Genomic DNA, 16,721 nt, shown 5'->3' with positions numbered 1-16,721 from the left:
TCCAAGTCTAAGCATCAATGACACTGCATATTCATGAAGGTCTCCTGGATTAATGGTGGCTTATTTATTCCCTCAATTGGCTAGTTTTGTTGTATGAAGTGCTGCACTCACTCACCTAACAAACGTGAGCCAAGTAATGACTTTGGGAAGGATTAGCTTAAAGGTTTTAAGCTGCAGAACCACTTCAGTGCGCTTTCTTGATTGATTTCATTAAAGAATCTCACAAGAAAATGAGCAGCCTTTAGGAAGTCAGAGGGAGCAGAAAAACAAAGGACCAAACCCACCACGGACGGATCCGAATCCTCTTTTTCTTGAAAAACAACTCTTCACGCATCTTGTAAATCTGAAACATTTCCAGCAACTATAGATTCAATCCACTGAACATAGACATGTGTACATTTTCTTAAGTATAAAAGCTGAAGAAGCACCAACAGTTTTCCGAGTGTGCAGCTTTTCCCACATCTCCAAGGAGAGACCACACTGTTTGTTTCCCTCTGCAGTCCTTTCTCACGTGAACATAACGACAAAGACTGAGAAGATGGAACGAGTGGACAAGGTGGGAGTAATCTTCTCCTTTTGATTTGACAAATATAGCCTCACTTTCCACAAGAAACATGATAGAATCCAAACAATCATATAATCCATTTAAACAAACTACACATGCTGCTTATTCTCTAAAAGCATGAGCGCTACATGAATATAATTGTTATTTAACTGCTGCAGATTAATGAAATTTGACTTCTAACATTTGAAAAATATTAACAATATGAAGAAAAGATGTCACAGAATAAGGCTTGAGGCTGTTTGTGGTACCTTGTGGTAATGATACATTTAAAAACATATGTATAATAATAACTTTAATAATCCTAATGCTCTCAGTGTTTAAGGGAAAGGTTCCCAACCTTTTTTGAACTGTGACCCCATTTTGATATCACAAATGTCCGGCGACCCCAGAGACTTTTTTTTCTTTCTAGAATTCGTTTTTGATGTTTATTAAAGTGTGTTACAAATACGGAGTAAACAGGATTTGTGAACAAAGTGACAAGATGTGCCACCTCAGCTATTTTCATACTGCATTTTATATTTGAGAAAGTTTAAGTCTAGGATACAGTTATTTGATATGTATTATGTGATGTGCATTTGAAAAATACATGTATTTTTAAAATTAAAAATGTAACTTTTTACAAATTACTAAACATTTATGGCGACCCCATTTTAATTTCAGGCGACCCCTCATGGGGTCCCGACCCAAGGTTGAAAAACTTTGGTTTAAACTAGATACACTGCAATATATAATAAGTTTTAATGATACAATGCAATTATTTTGTGGAAAAAAACACATCTCCAATATTTTGTTCACAGTTGCGTTTGAAGTAATTTAACTGAGTGAGACACAAATACATGGAATATTTGGTTGTTGTGCATTTACAGTTTTATATTTAATTATAGAATATAAGTATAGTTTTATTTCTATCAAATACTAAGTCTGATGATTTAGATGTTATTTGCCAAAGTTCTTGTACAAATTCTAGTAAAATAAACTAAAGCTGAACAGCAGGTGAAACAGTCCAGGTAATGAATTATCTTCACTGATTTTTACAGCATTGGTTCTTAAAAATCCGATGCTGATATATATGACGAGTGCTGTATCTGTGATTGATGATTTCAATAAGTTTCCCAAACATTCCTCTTTTCTTTTCAGTAGTGGATGATGTTTCTGCTCCATCCTCACCTTCGGCTCTAGTTCCACAGACTCCGAGCAGCAGCGAGGCGATGAGAACTCTGATCCCAGCCCGTCCTTTACTTCTCTGGGACATGTTGATTGTTGAAGGGTCGGTGTATTATTAATATTATTATTATTATTATTATTATTATCCTTGTCTGTCCGTGTTCTCCTGTCTCCCTGTGGCTTTTCTTCACCGCAGCGCAGAAGAAGAAGCGCAGCTTCCACTGAGGATGTTCACACACCGCCCGCCCTCCGACAACTGAGCAGGAAAAGGAGAAGGAGGGATTTATTTATAATCAAGATACTTTTTTTTTTTTTTTTTTTACGGTGAAACCAACCTAGAACCTATTCATCTTTACTGCAGAACAAACACCCAAAGACCTGAAACCACTATTAAAGTGCCCCAGATTCAAATAAATGTCTTATTTATCCACTGATCGTGTCTATATAGTAGGGGTGGACGATACGATACTCTGATAGCACACATACATCTCGTAGACTTCTGCACAATGAATGAAGTTGCATTGGCGAGACGTATCATAGAGCATTTGCTCATTAGGCAGACATCTCCGTTTGGACGATGAAATAAAGATGCTCAGCGCGGCCTCTCTACAGTTTATATTAACCTTTATCTAGCTCGGATGATTCAATTAGATATCTCCATATCCATTGTTGAGTATTTATTTAAATCCAGTGTTTGGAATAACGGCGTTTAAAACACAGCATTTTAAAAAAAAAAAAAATTTCTGTAACGGAGTAATCTAAATACTTTTTACGCTGTTGCAATGCCATTAACATTACTGAACGTTAAATGCGGTGCGTTACATGCATTGATTGAATAAACTGTTATCCAAAAGCACCCCTGGCTTCATACGCAGCTGTAGTGAGGAGGTGGGTCAAAAACAGGGTGAGCGATTATGATTGGCTAAGACGACGTCATGTTTCATGGTAGCCAATCAGAGCCAGTGTTTTTACACGTGTCAGCACACGCCCCACACACACAACCACTGCAGTTTGATGAAGCAGCAGAGATGGTGAGCGTGGAGCAGTTCCATGAAAAGTTGACCTTTTTAAGGTGGCGATACAAACACTACTTTAAATGAATTGTGGTCAAAGGCAAGAACGTGCACGTGAAGTGTTCATTATATCCAGGAACGAAGACTTTATCGACATTTGTTGTAAGCCAGAGGTCTTCAACAGGGGGTCCGCGACCCCTAGGGGGTCCGCGGAGGTACTGCAGGGGGGTCGCGAAAGTTTTGGTTGATTAGACATTTTTTTATATTCCCCCCCGCAATTTTTTCAATAAATTGAAATGTCTTTAAATACACATTAACATGAATCCAACACACTGTAGTGAACAGATAAATGGAGGCAGAAGATGTCTTTCAGTCAGCAATGCACATGTTCAGCGACACACAGGAGCTCTTTCAAGCTGGGCACTGGTTCATTCACCTGTCCCATCAACGAGGAGGACCCACCCCTATCGCTGCTGTGCCAATCACGAGGCCGTAGTTGACACGCTATCTCTGTCAGGTTCCCCGTGATTGGCCGAGAGCCCAGTCTTCTGGAGCTCAACAGTGAGGTTAAAAAAGTGGGCGGTCACTCTTAAGCTATTATGCTAGCAGCTAGTGTTTATGTTTGGATCAAAAAAAATAAAAAATAAATCGTTTTGTAACACTACAAAAAAACCCCACAAGAGCAAAAGAGATAGGTCTACCCTCCACCTCAGAAACCGCAGGTGAAAATGAAAGTGACAGTGTACCTGCTGTAGGCCCCGCAGCTGTAAAGGGTAAGCGTAAAAGAGAGAAGACCCGAAAATATACAGACAATTATCTGAAGTTTGGCTTTACCTTCAAGGAGAGAGATGGCATTGAATTTCCGATGTGTGTCATTTGTTCTACTGTGCTGTCAAACGAGTCTATGAAGCCATCAAAACTGCAGCGTCACTTGGAGACAACCCACGGCCACTTAAAAGACGAAAACGTTGAATACTTCCAAACTTCTCTCAAATCCCTCCAAGGCCAACAGACATTGATGAAAAAAATCAGCCAAAGTTGGTGAGCTAGCTTTGAAATGTTCTTATCAAGTTGCTCTTCGGATTGCCCAAAAGAAACAGCCATATACAATTGGAGAGGATTTAATATTGCCTTCAGCAACTGACATGTGTAAAACAATGTATGGGAATGATATTGATACTAATAAACTGAAAACTGTTCCATTGTCGGACACAACCATTGCTCGCCGTATTGACGAGATGGCATCAGATGTGAGGGTGCAACTGATAGAGAAGCTGAGATTGGCAGATGCATTTACATTACAGCTGGACGAATCAACGGATGTGTCAAAGGACGCGCAGCTGCTGGCGTTTGTGGATCAAAATGAAATGCAGGAGGAATTTTTGTTTGGTAAGCGCCTTCCTGAGCGCACAACAAGTGCTGAAATCTTCAAAGTGATTGACGTTTTCTTCAGAGAAAATGACATTTCATGGGCAAAATGTGTTGCACTGTGCACCGACGGCGCAAGAGCCATGGCTGGATTAAAAAGTGGCCTAAACGCGCTTGTCAGGGATGTGGCTCCAGAGGTGATTTGGACGCACTGCATGTTGCACAGAGGCACTTGTTGCCAAGGACATGAGCGCTGAACTGTCTGATGTCATGGACTTGGTCGTGAAAGTTGTAAATATAGTCAAGAAGAGTGCTTTGCAAACACGACTCCTCTCTAATCTCTGTGCTGCCGAAGGAGAAGAGCACACTGGGCTACTGTACCATTCTGAGGTGCGCTGGCTTTCACGCGGAACAGTGTTGGCATGTGTGTTAGAATTACGCATGTCTATTCGGGAGTTTTTACTTCTTCAGAAGCGCACAGAGCTGGCTGCACTTTTCAGCGACAATGCCTGGATCACCAAACTTGCATATCTTGCTGACATTTTCGCTGAGCTGAACAAACTTAACAGTTCTATGCAAGGTCGCAACACACTTGCCTTTCAGCTGTATGACAGGATGGAAGGCTTCGTCAAAAAGATGAAAAAATGGAAGGAGCGTGTCGGGGAGGGAACATTTTCTATGTTTCCATCAGTGGATGAGCTGGGAGATTCTGCTGTGCTCTCGCCTCCCATAACACACGCGATTCTTGCGCACTTGGAGGCGCTCCATGGTCAATTTAGGAGCTACTTTTCTGAGGCCGACTCCTGGCGCAGGGACAAGACATGGATACAGTTTCCATTCAGAGACAACGCAGCAGACGGCGCACGCCTGACGGTGACAGAGGAGGATCAGCTCATTGAACTGTCCACTGACAGCACGTTCAGAAACATATATGAAACTAAATCACTCACACAGTTCTGGATATCCTGCCAGAAAGTCTTTCCGCAACTGGCAGCAAAAGCAATGATGAGCCTGTTGCCTTTTGCTACAACATTGTGAAAGTGGATTTTCGTCACTCACCTACCTGAAAAACAAATACAGGTCAAGACTGCAGCCTGAGGCTGATATGACTCTGCCTGACAACCTCCATAAGTCCAAGGTTAAACAAGTTGTGTGCTACTCATCAGGGTCAGACATCTCACTAATGTATGCCATCCATAGCTGGTTTGAGGATTCACTGCCCATACTACATGTATGTTTAAAATAAAACATGAATCTGTCAATTATGTTAATAGTTCAGTATTGTATGCAAGATAACAGGTATGTTTATGCATGCCAGTGGCACGTTGAAGACCCCTGTTGTAAGCAACTCAAATTTAATGAAGCACCTCACAACGACACACGCATCTAAAAAAAATTTGAATTCTTTGACATATAGCAACTGTAACGCAAATAGTTACTTTCCTTGTAAATGAGTTACTTTTATTATAAAGTAATTCAATTACTAAATCAGTTACTTTTTGGAACAAGTAGTGACTAATTACTTTTTTATAGAAACGTTCCCAACACTACTTAAATCTTATAGGAATATGCCAATATCACAACAAAAAAAAAAAAAAAAACAATATACTACCACTAAATAGCTTGTGTGGACAAAATAAAGAGACATAGTTCATGATCATAAATATATTTTCAGCAGCATAGCCAAAAGAGCCCCAACACAAAAACAGCTTCATGGAAGTGACATTTTAATTTCTACAGTTTTATATGTGGTATCACCGATTTGGGGGGAAAAACAAACAATGCCGCATTAGGAGTAGAATGCCGATGCACAATCTGAGGCCGACGTCGGCGAGCTGTGTGTGTGTATCAGGGTACGATTCTTGATTTGCATGTCACAATACGATATATCCTGACACAACAAACAAAGGGTCTGCCAAACTATTTAGAAAGTGTCTATTTTTACGGTTGCCGTACGGACAACCCCCGGTGCTATTGGTACGAATACCGAAGTACAAGTAAGTAGCGTCTTAAGGTTAGGTTTAGGTTTTTATTTATTTATTTGACAGGGACATTTCACAACAAACACGAGAGAGATGGTATACAAGCTAATGTTCAACTTTTATATAATAATAATTATTATAAATATTATTAATCGTTACTATTTTAAGTTACTAATGTTCTAAAATACGTGGTTGCAAATTTTCTATTTTTTGAGTTTTCAAGAATAGTCACATTTTTAAAAATGTTTTTCAATAAGTTACATTTTTTTTTTTACCCATTTTGTTGAAATTTTGTGAAAAATGTCATTCTTCAAAGCAGGTGCAACAGAAACATTTAGAGAACCACTTCCCTAGTGAGAGTGTGGAGAAGTGCTCACAGCCTCTATTATTACTGTTGATCGTTACCATGGTAACAAACCCCTGTAGCTGTGGCGAACCCCCTCGGGCTGAACACTGTTGCAGGTAAAAAAAAACAAAAACAAAGTTTCTTTAAGCCTCTGCAACTTTTGTTAGTATTTAAAAGTTAGCTTTTACTGTACACCGCTAACAGGTTTGACTTTGCAGGGACTTATACTGGACCCAGATGGATCTGTAAAACACCTGACGCATCACAAAAATCATGCACTCGCCATTGTACTCTGTACAGATTTAGGGTGCACATAAAGAAACTGGCCTCCTTGAGTAGATTTATGTGCCCTCTCCTGACAAAGCGTGCACCCATAGTTTAATAGAGTTTATGGTTACATTGCAAGGTGGAATTTACTTTTTTAAAAACAATACAACAAAATATAAACGTTGGACAAGTGACTAATCTCACAATACACTTCATAGATAGTGATTTTAAACCAATCAAAAGCTTTTCACAACATTTCCATCAATGGCGCAATCAAGAATCTATGAATTGCTGTTATCTGGCAATTTTTTTTTTCTACAAATGTTTGCTTTTCAAAATTGATGCAATCAAAGGTTCCATCCATTTTATATTTGTTTCCTGTTTTTCCAACATGTGATATACTTGATCCTCATATGACTCCAAGCACAGAAAATCCTGGACAGGACACAGGAACAAACCAAAGTACAGAGGTGTAAAGAGTACTGATATATCCCAGTCAAGTAGAAGTACTTTTACTTGATTAAAATTGTACTCAAGTACGAATAAAAAGTAGCTTTTATTTTTGCTAATAAATCTTGCCTCGATTCCCTTACATACAGTAAACAACTCATGTATAAACTTAAAAAGGAAGAAACCAATTCTACCACAATTGGAACTTAATTTATTTTCCAGAAATTCATCTGTAAAAAATAAAAGGTTGGTCAAAATGTACAAATATTTGAAAAATAAAGTAACACCAATGGATTCAATTAAGAATAAAAACTATTCTCAGGCTTTAAGTATAGTTACATTTATGAAAGGTTGATCAGAAATAACATGACTAAGGGCATATGTTCAATGTGCCCTCAGTTTATGAAGAGACCATGAAAAGGATATTAAAAAATAATCCCAAAAATAATTTACTCAGTAATGGTTGGGTGTAGCAATGTGACAAATTAAGTAAAGCAACTAATTTAGAAATATATTAATACAAGTACCCATAAAATCAACTCAATTACAGTAACGTGAGTACTTGTAATCTTACTTTCACCTCTGCCAAGTATCAGCAGAAAACTTAACATTCAGGAGGAACAAACACATCAACTTTGTCAAAAAACTTTTGTGATGGTCACTTACCTCAGGTGTGTAACCACATTTCCTGTCATTACAGAATAATACTGTATCCTCAAGGTGCTCAAAAAACCTCCCCATGTTGAAAAATGACATCTCCCAACTTCAAAAGTGTTTAAAAAAAGGCAGTGGAGCCTCAATTGTTCTGTGTAAAGGTCAACAGTGGGCAGCAGCTCATATCGTTCACCCACACATTTGATATTTGCTCCCCACTTCTGGATGTTTGTGATCACAGTTTGTCTCTGATATTTGAGAAGACTGAAGGCAGATGACACACACACACACACACACACACACACACACACACACACAAACTCACCATGTCTTTGTCTTTCACAGATGGTTGGAATGAGAGTGTGACTACCTACACACCATCTACAGGAGTTGGTAAACAGTAACCAACATGTTTTTTTACTGTTGGCAGGCTGAAAAACTATGAGCTTGGAGTTTCAAAGATTGTTTTTTAATTCCAACTTAAATTTAGACGTAGACTTATTCTTATCTGATGTGAGCTGTCGTGACAGCAAATTTCCCCACGGCGGGATCAATAAATCTATCTATCTTTTAGAATGATTGATCAGTTGGTGGTGGTTTTTTTCATGCTGAATGCTCATTGACACAATAAAACAACATGAAACACTTTAAACACTAATATGGCACCTTTTTTTTTCATTAGTCAAGTTAAAAAGGTTATTGTATTTAATTTTGCACAGATATTGTCTTTTTTGTGGAGCATCACATTAAAAGTAGTAGTTATACACTGTATAATGTGACCTGTGGTGGGGGTCTTTGTATATTATTGGTATTAGTTAATATTGGAAATCAGAAATGTAGTGTCGCAAAATATGGGATATTGGGGAAAAAGCTAATATCGAACATAACATACATAGATAAATTCTGTGACTTTTTTTGTGTGTGTGTGTGTGTAATTTGAAGGACATTTGTGGGATTGTTTGTAAGAAATTGCAGATTTGTAGAAGACTGGAGCATTCTGTCAACAACTGTGATTAGATTGAGATTAAAATTGACCCCCATCATGTGATATAAGCAAAGGAAAAACTGAACCCTGCAAATAATGTGGAATTTCAATGAATTTGTGATTTTGGAGGGAATGGGAAATATACAAATGCATTATTTGGTAATTTTGGTAATTTAAATAAACTTTGGTTTCAATGTTTAAAATAAGTGGGTTAACAATTTTGAGTGCCTCCAACAATGAATATGCCTTTTTTTTTAAAAAAAAACATCAGTAAGCCATTTTTTATCGATCACTATTAGAGTTTCTGATACTTTCAGGTTTTAGTTTAGCTGCACACATTCTTAGCAAAAGCCACCATTGCCATTATTCAGTTTGATATGATGGACACTTCACATTTTGCTCATCCATCTTCTTTACTATCAGCCAATCTTATATGTGCAGTGGACCTGATCCCACTTTCCCCAGGCCATTCCATATAGTAGGAGGAACTTAACCAAACCATGTTGTATGTATCTTTACTGAACCATTTTTTTTTTTTTTTTTTTTGCTTTTCTTACAATTTCAATCAACGTTGACAAAAGTTATCTGATTGCAATAAAAAATCCAATCGTTTCATTTCTTGACTTGTTTTTAACAAACTTGCTTCAGTCGACTCATCTTCTGATTTTTGGCGTCGTTGAAAAGAAACTTTTTTATTTTTTTTTATTTTGTTATTTTCTAAGGGAACACTTTTTGTGTTGGAGTGGAACAGATTGGTTGGCATGAAGCACCAAATTGCAGCCACAGCCATCTGCCCAAAACAGATACAATTACAGATAATTACAGGTAAACAAGCATTTTACTCATGGATGTTTCCGACTATTGGCTGAAGTGATCACATCATCAAAAAGTCACGCTGGCTCAGAGAAAACATTCAAATGCTGCTGCAATTGATATTTTAAACAGTGGGCATTCACCACGACACAGGAGACATTTGTATAAGAGTGCACCACTGCTGTGTATTCTCAATATTTCATGTTTATTTGCTATTCTCTGAAACACGTCGCAGAGAAATTACAGTGAACAACTTAAAATACTTTTATTTCATCTAACAAAAACAAGACAATGAGTCAGCAGCAGGAGCACTGCTCGCTGTAAAGAAAAGAAAAATAAAGAAAAGTGGTTGGTCACAAAGTATCACTTTATCAGCCCAAAGCTGTGGGAGATTTTCCCCCTGGAATATATATTTTAGTGAAGCAATTATTCATAATATGCCAGATTTTCATAGAAATCCTTTGCAGACCTTTAAGAAGAACTGTGTTGGTGAGTTATTAGGAGTTATTCTTGTACCGCACGATACAAAACAAATGAGAAATGCCTCGCTTGATTATTGAAGATTACTTGTTTTGTTTACTGTGGCCACAGATATCAGATACTGTATATAGGCACTATGGGGTGGGACGATACCCTGAGTTCACCTGAACATTTCAGAATTTATAACCCTCTGAAACACTGTTTAATGCATTTTGAGGGCCACATTTTGGAAAGTAAAGCTAAAGCTTCATTAATTTTATATTTTTCTATAGTTTTATTGAATTGATTGTTTTGTTTGGATTATGAAGAGCACACTGTTTATACTGATGGGTTAAGTACATGGGGCGGATTCAGCGCGAACTGTCCGCACTCCTCAGAGCTTTCATGTTCGAGCGCACCGCCGCATATTAGTTTCCAATAAAATCCTACATTTCCCACAATCCTTAGCGCTTCTCTGTAGTCCTTGTAATCTTTCTTGGACGTGTTTTAAAATTGTCGATACTTTCGTAGCTCGTCTGCCAGTCTGTCCTGCTCTGTTTAACCAGATTGGTGAAATGCAGGTCATTCTTACATCTAACGTGAATCAATTTTTGAAAAATACGTGCCAAGCAGTGTTTTGAATGATACAGCGGACTCTGCGAGCTTGTAAAACGTTAGCGTTGCACTTAATTGACCTGGTGGAGTCTGCGCTAGTATGTGTGAGCCTTTACAAAGCAGTGGATGCACACAGGCAACGTCGGGGTGGCTAAGTAGCTGCAAGAATCCTCAGGGGAAGGCGAGAGCATCCAAGCAATTTGTCTGTAGTAAATAGACTGTGTGGCTGACGCAGGGACAGCGCTACACCGGGGCTAGGGGGCGCTATAGTCCCGTCAGGAATTTAAGCTGCTTGTGCATTTTATTTACTATTTTTAAATATTTTTTCTATTAATTTATTGAGTTCAAAAACATTAAAAAGTTCCAGAGTTGCCGTTCTAGTCCAATCAAACCCCTGCTTGTACCCCATTCAATGACACCCATTGATTACCATATACGACAGTGTGTGTGTGATGGGGGGATGGGAGGGGTGGAGGAGTCTTTCTTTTTTTTTTTTTCCGCATCATTTTTGGGTTCACCAGCAGTCCAATGCAATGGACAATTAAGAAAAAAAAAGTTCCCGTAAAAATTGAAGACCAAAAGCCCGTCTCTCAGGGAGCCTTTACAAACTTTTACCCATTCTGTCACACTACCTGTCACCTCCGCTTCATGTAAGCGCAGTTTTCCCTGCATGCAGCGCGTTAAAACATACTTGAGAAACTGAAAGGCAAACCCTCGACTCAGCAATCTTGCCTGCCTGTCCAAACATGCAGAAACAACAACAAACACATCGTTCTTCTATAAAACAACTAGGGTGAGTTAGTTTTTCCCTGACGTTATGCATTTTAGATTTACTGTCTGATTATTGACAGGTGGCTGTCAGGTGTTGAATAGGTAACTTTTGCTCATTATTTTTTTTTTTTTTGTTGCCATTGCCTTGTGGTCACTTGTGTTATGCTTAACTCATTTGTTAAATATTCTTTGACCAAATTCAGTTAAAACTATTTTTATATCTAACATTCTGTCTTGCACAACTTCTTTTATTGAAGAAAAAATGAGAAACTCCTTATAAAAGTAATATCGTTTTTTTTTTTTTTTTTTTTTTTTTAATTCTCAGCACCCCCACATATCAATCTTGCACCCCCTTAGAGAGAAAATCCTGACACTGTGACTGGGCTCACATATGCATTTCTCAGTATAAAGAGAATTAAAACAATCCATGTAGGCCTGGAAATCGCTTTTGTGTCCAAGTGTGCAGCAACAATTGTTACGTGGGTACCGATTTAAAAAAAGGAAAAAACAACAGAAAAGCTGACATCATAGCGTAGGGGATCAAAATCACAGCGTTGGGGGGCTATGAACCCTGATGTTAGACATGCGATAATACAACACTTTTACAAAAGTTAAAGGGACAAAAAAGAATTAGCATTTGGTTTGAATGCATGCGCTACATCTTTTAATCTGAGTAAACGGCTAATAGAAACCAATACCGACACCAACAGGATGTGACATCATCTGTTACTGAGCAGTGTTAAAAAAAAAGGACATTCCAGAAGTTTCTTGCTGTTTGAACATTTTAAAAGTATTTTTTATTACACCTGTCAGAGTGAATGGTATATCATCTCACCTATAATAGGCACTGCCATCAGAAAACTAAGCCATACTTATGTGTTGCATGCAATGTTGGAGTTTTATGTTATCAGTTTGTGTGAATTCATTAGTCTTACCCTCATTTCAATAAATAAGCATAATGCCAGAGGAATAAAGGGGTTCAACATGTTATTTGCATATATATGGTCAGGTGCAATGAGGTTTTGTTCTTTTCTTTTTTTCTCTGTGCCATCAATCTCTAGGACAGGGAATCATTGGTGTGCTCTGCTGTACCTGCTGAAATTAACAGTAACAAGACCTGGGAGCATAGAATGAGCTGCAGGGAGCTCCGTTAGTTTCCCCACTGATGCAGGGAACTGCCAACCCAGATGAAGCTGCTGCATGATCATATTCAACAAGGCATGCAGAGTGAGGAATGATGGCTGGAATGTGAGAGGACACCTACTGTACATGGTATGAGGTGGATCAAGACGAAGATGTGCTGCGAAAAACCGCAGGTGGTGTCGAGCTGGAGGGAAGAGCACGAGAGTGACGGTCAATACACGCACGGCACGCACACACATGCACACAGAACGAATAAAGTTACTGCAGTGCTTACAAGCCCTGAAATTTAAAAAATGACCTTCTTCTTCCTTTGTTCTGTTTTCCTTGTTAATCCATCTTTATTATTACATGTATTTCTTCAAGCTCTTTTGTACAAATTACATATAAAATAATAATGGCAAGGACAATAAATCCACTATATCTCCTTTAATGAGCTCATGAGATCAAAACATAATCCTAACATATTTCTTCTTTCACCCAAGCAACATAGTAGGTCTGAATAATAATGATAATAGTATCACGCATGCAGCTATGAACAAATGTGAGGTGTGGCTTACTAAATTGCTTAATTTGTTTAATATAGCGTATAATAGCAATAACCAAAAAACAAACGTGGTCTCGTTGTTTTGGTCACAATCACAGACCATTACATGCAATGGTCAGACCCTCTCACTATTGCGAGAGACGATCACATTCAAAACCTTTTTTTACTAAAGCGTTTACACCGTATAATTGTGATAATTTAAAGCAGACAAGGTCCCCCTCTGTAGTGATTGCTGAAATCACTATGTGTGCCCAGTACAAGACAAAACCTCATCTGTAGCGGAAGCATTTCAGGGCATAGTGGAGGCTGCAAGATGTTTAATATTAATATTAATCTAACCTATCATGTTTTTCCTGCAGTCTGTGCCTTCTCCTCGCCCTCCGAGGGCTCTCTTTTCTGTTTCAGGTGTCTTGATGTTGGAGTTGGCGGTTCCTGATCAATAGTTTACGGCTCAAGTAGTCTGGAACACTTGGATGGACTATCCTTCTATCCTATTCTGTTTGTCTTTCTGGTCACTAACCCCAACCAGTCGAAGTGGATGGCTGCCACCTCTGAACCTGGTTCCGTTGGAGATTTCTTCCTATAAAAAAAAGAGGGAGTTTCTTCTTCCCACTGTTGCTAAATGCTTGTTCATGTGGATCTTGTTGGGTTCTTTTTGTTACTATAGACCAGTGTTTTTCAACCACTGTGCCGCGGCACACTAGTGTGCCGCGAGAGATCGTCAGGTGTGCCGTGGGAAATTATCCAATTTCACCTAATTGGTCTAAAAAAAATTTTTGAAAACATATTAATTATTATCTGCAAATAATATACCATTGTCGAGTGTCCGTGCTGCAGTAGTGACTAAAGGTGCGTGCACACCGAACGCGACGGAAGCGATGCCGTTGCCTTAAATCGTCCCTGATCGGTAATTTGCACATAGTGGTGCTTTTTTGTCAGTCCATCATTTCATCGCTCCAGCGACGCGATCACAAGGGAGCTGTGTGTGTGTGTGTGTGTGTGTGTGTGTGTGTGTGTGTGTGTGTGTGTGTGTGTGTGTGTGTGTGTGTGTGTGTGTGTGTGTGTGTGTGTGTGTGTGTGTGTGTGTGTGTGTGTGTGTGTGTGTGTGTGTGTGTGTGTGTGTGCGTGCGTGCGTGCGTGTGTGTGGCCCCGGTAACAGGGTAGAGAGAGAGAGAGTGTTGATGACGTCTTTTTTTTCCTTCTTGCTCCGCTTCTACGGTTAAATGACCAACTTAACGGAGATATTAAAGGATGACTTCACTCAGAATGTGTTTGATCAGTAGTTACTGTGGTTTTAAAGAAATTTACCGCTTTAATTTTGAACCTGATACTTTGAGGAAGTAGAACAGCCTCCGCTGCAGCCGTCAGCACTGAAGCGGGAGCGGGAGGGAGGGAGGGAGGGAGGGAGGGGCTGCTGCCTCCGCTCTACAGACAGTGGAGGACGGGAGATATCGCTTCACGTCGCTTAAAAAGTTAAAATTTTTCAACTTTGATCATGCAAGTCGCGTCGCTGAGGGGGGGATAAATTGACGTTGCGTCATTTACATTGATTTTTAATGTAATCGCATCGCTTCAGTCACTTCAGTCGCGTTCGGTGTGAACCCACCTTGAAAGCGTAATCATGTAAAACTCTTCCATAACACTAGATGGCAGCAGGTAGCGAATTGCATTGTCCGTTGAGACAAGAGAATTAGTGAGGCATGAAAGTGACAGCTGGCGGTAAAAGCATTGTGGGTAAGCGAAACTACGGTGACAGTGATGGAGAAGTTTTTGAAGAGGAAAAATACCAATTCCGAACTGGGCCCTGGACAAAATTCGGACCCAGAAGAAGGCCCTAGTATGAGTGGAGGAAAGAAAGCAAAGACGGTGAGCTCGAGGCAATACAACGAGAGTTATGTTTCATTTGGATTCTCAGTGTAGAACAGTGAAATCTTTCCCAAATATTATTGCTTCTGTCATAATAAGCACGATATTTCTGTATTCCTGGTAATTAATAATTTTGGACAGAATTAGAGTTTGCAAAACACTTTGACGTTTTCTACTACCTTTAAGACCACATTGTTGTTTCATTTGTTATGTTCAAGCTGTATTTTTGAAGTGGACATGTTAAGTGCACTTTTTATTTGAAAGAAGAAATACAAATGATGATAAAGTCCTTTATTCTTTGTGTTTATTTGATTCCTATTCAAGACCCTTTGATGAGAATGGCTATATTGTTAATATAGGCTACAGAGTATCATTTTTTAACATGTTTGGCTGGTGGTGTGCCTCGTGATTTTTTCAATGAAAAAAATGTGCCTTGGCTCAAAAAAGGTTGAAAAACACTGCTATAGACTTCATATTTTCTTTATATTTAACTCGAGGGGAATCAAACATAATTTTGATTACTGAATAGAGTTTGTGTATAAATGCATGAACTAAACTTGGACAACTTCATATCATTTATTGGTTTATTAAACAGGAACAGTGTGCATTAATGTCAATACTGAAAATATATCAGAATTAGCCAAAAGACTATTTTGCATCTATTTTCATTCAATTGTCAGTCACGCTAAAAGAATACCAATTATACAAATTACAGGAAATATATGATCAAATACACAGTGAAAAGTGAAAACATGCAACTACATAACACAACACTCCCATTTACATATAAAAAACAACAGTATCAGATCAGACGAGGCCTCGCACACACCTTGAGATCACTGGGGTTCGATTGCAAAGCAGGACTTTCATTTATGTGTTTATAAAAAGGAGCAAATAAGGAAGACATTAATTGTTAACATAGTTTCTGGAGATGAGTTTATTTCATGTTTAAAATGAGTTTCAGGAGACAAATGTATGTCGACTCGTAGGTAAAATCATGTTAGCATGCTGCGCTGCCATTTGTTAGATTTGAGGGTTGTGCGGTGACTTTCAGCCATGGCTGCAATTAGCATGTGAACGAGAAAAACCATCCGTGCATCAATGGTGGCTTTAACGTATCACTTTAATGCTAAAAACTGTCAGGTTTTTGTTTTTTTTCTTCTGGTTTTACGATACCTTTAACCCTCCTATAATCCTTGGGGTCAATTTGACCCCATTCGATGTTGATCATTCAACAGTTGACTTTTAATTTTTTGCTTCATATTTCATGACTTTTGCTAATTTGATGCTTACAATTGATTAAGCATAAAATGATCATGATATTATTTCAATGTGCTGAAAACGTATTGCACCTTTGGTGTCAATTTTACCCCAAGCTGCTTTAGCTGTATAAATGACAATATTCTCATGAGAAGTTTGGCCTGATGGTGGCGCTAGAGGACAGGTCAAGGTTTCATTATCAAGGGGTTATTTATGTATTCAACAAATAAACAAAGTGACACAATGTGGTCAATGATTTTCTGAATATATTTTTCTGGAGGCGAATATTCTTGGGGTCAGATTGACCCCAAGGGTAAAATGTGTGAGAATACGAGGGTTAAATAAAATAAAAACCTAGAAGATTGTTCTTGAACGGACGCTTGGGTAACTGTCCATTTCTTAAGATAAATCTCTACAAAAAAATTCCTTTTACAAGCTTGTTGTTTGATTTGGTGA

General features: G+C 38.6%; 1 protein-coding gene across 4 annotated transcripts in view; it reads right to left on the bottom strand.

Moving 5' to 3' along the window:
• LOC114462101 (contactin-associated protein-like 4) overlaps window positions 1-12,740 on the bottom strand; it is a 91,143-nt gene extending 78,403 nt beyond the window's left edge. For 3 of the 4 annotated variants that reach the window (XM_028444727.1, XM_028444725.1, XM_028444729.1), the window contains exon 1: window positions 1,733-1,969. Coding sequence is in view for 3 of the 4 variants with exons in the window: in XM_028444725.1 (XP_028300526.1) it covers window positions 1,733-1,817 (85 nt within the window). In the remaining variant the exon portion in view is untranslated. Of the gene's footprint in view, window positions 1-1,732; window positions 1,970-12,716 lie in introns of those variants that run through there. The other variant, XM_028444728.1, reaches the window with a different exon arrangement.
• Between the last annotated feature and the right edge of the window lie 3,981 nt (window positions 12,741-16,721).

This window comes from Gouania willdenowi, chromosome 4 (genome assembly GCF_900634775.1).
Source record: "Gouania willdenowi chromosome 4, fGouWil2.1, whole genome shotgun sequence".
In the NCBI taxonomy this organism is placed as follows: Eukaryota; Metazoa; Chordata; class Actinopteri; order Blenniiformes; family Gobiesocidae; genus Gouania; species Gouania willdenowi.
Note: the sequence above shows the minus strand (reverse complement) of the source record. Positions and strands in the feature narration are given on the sequence as shown.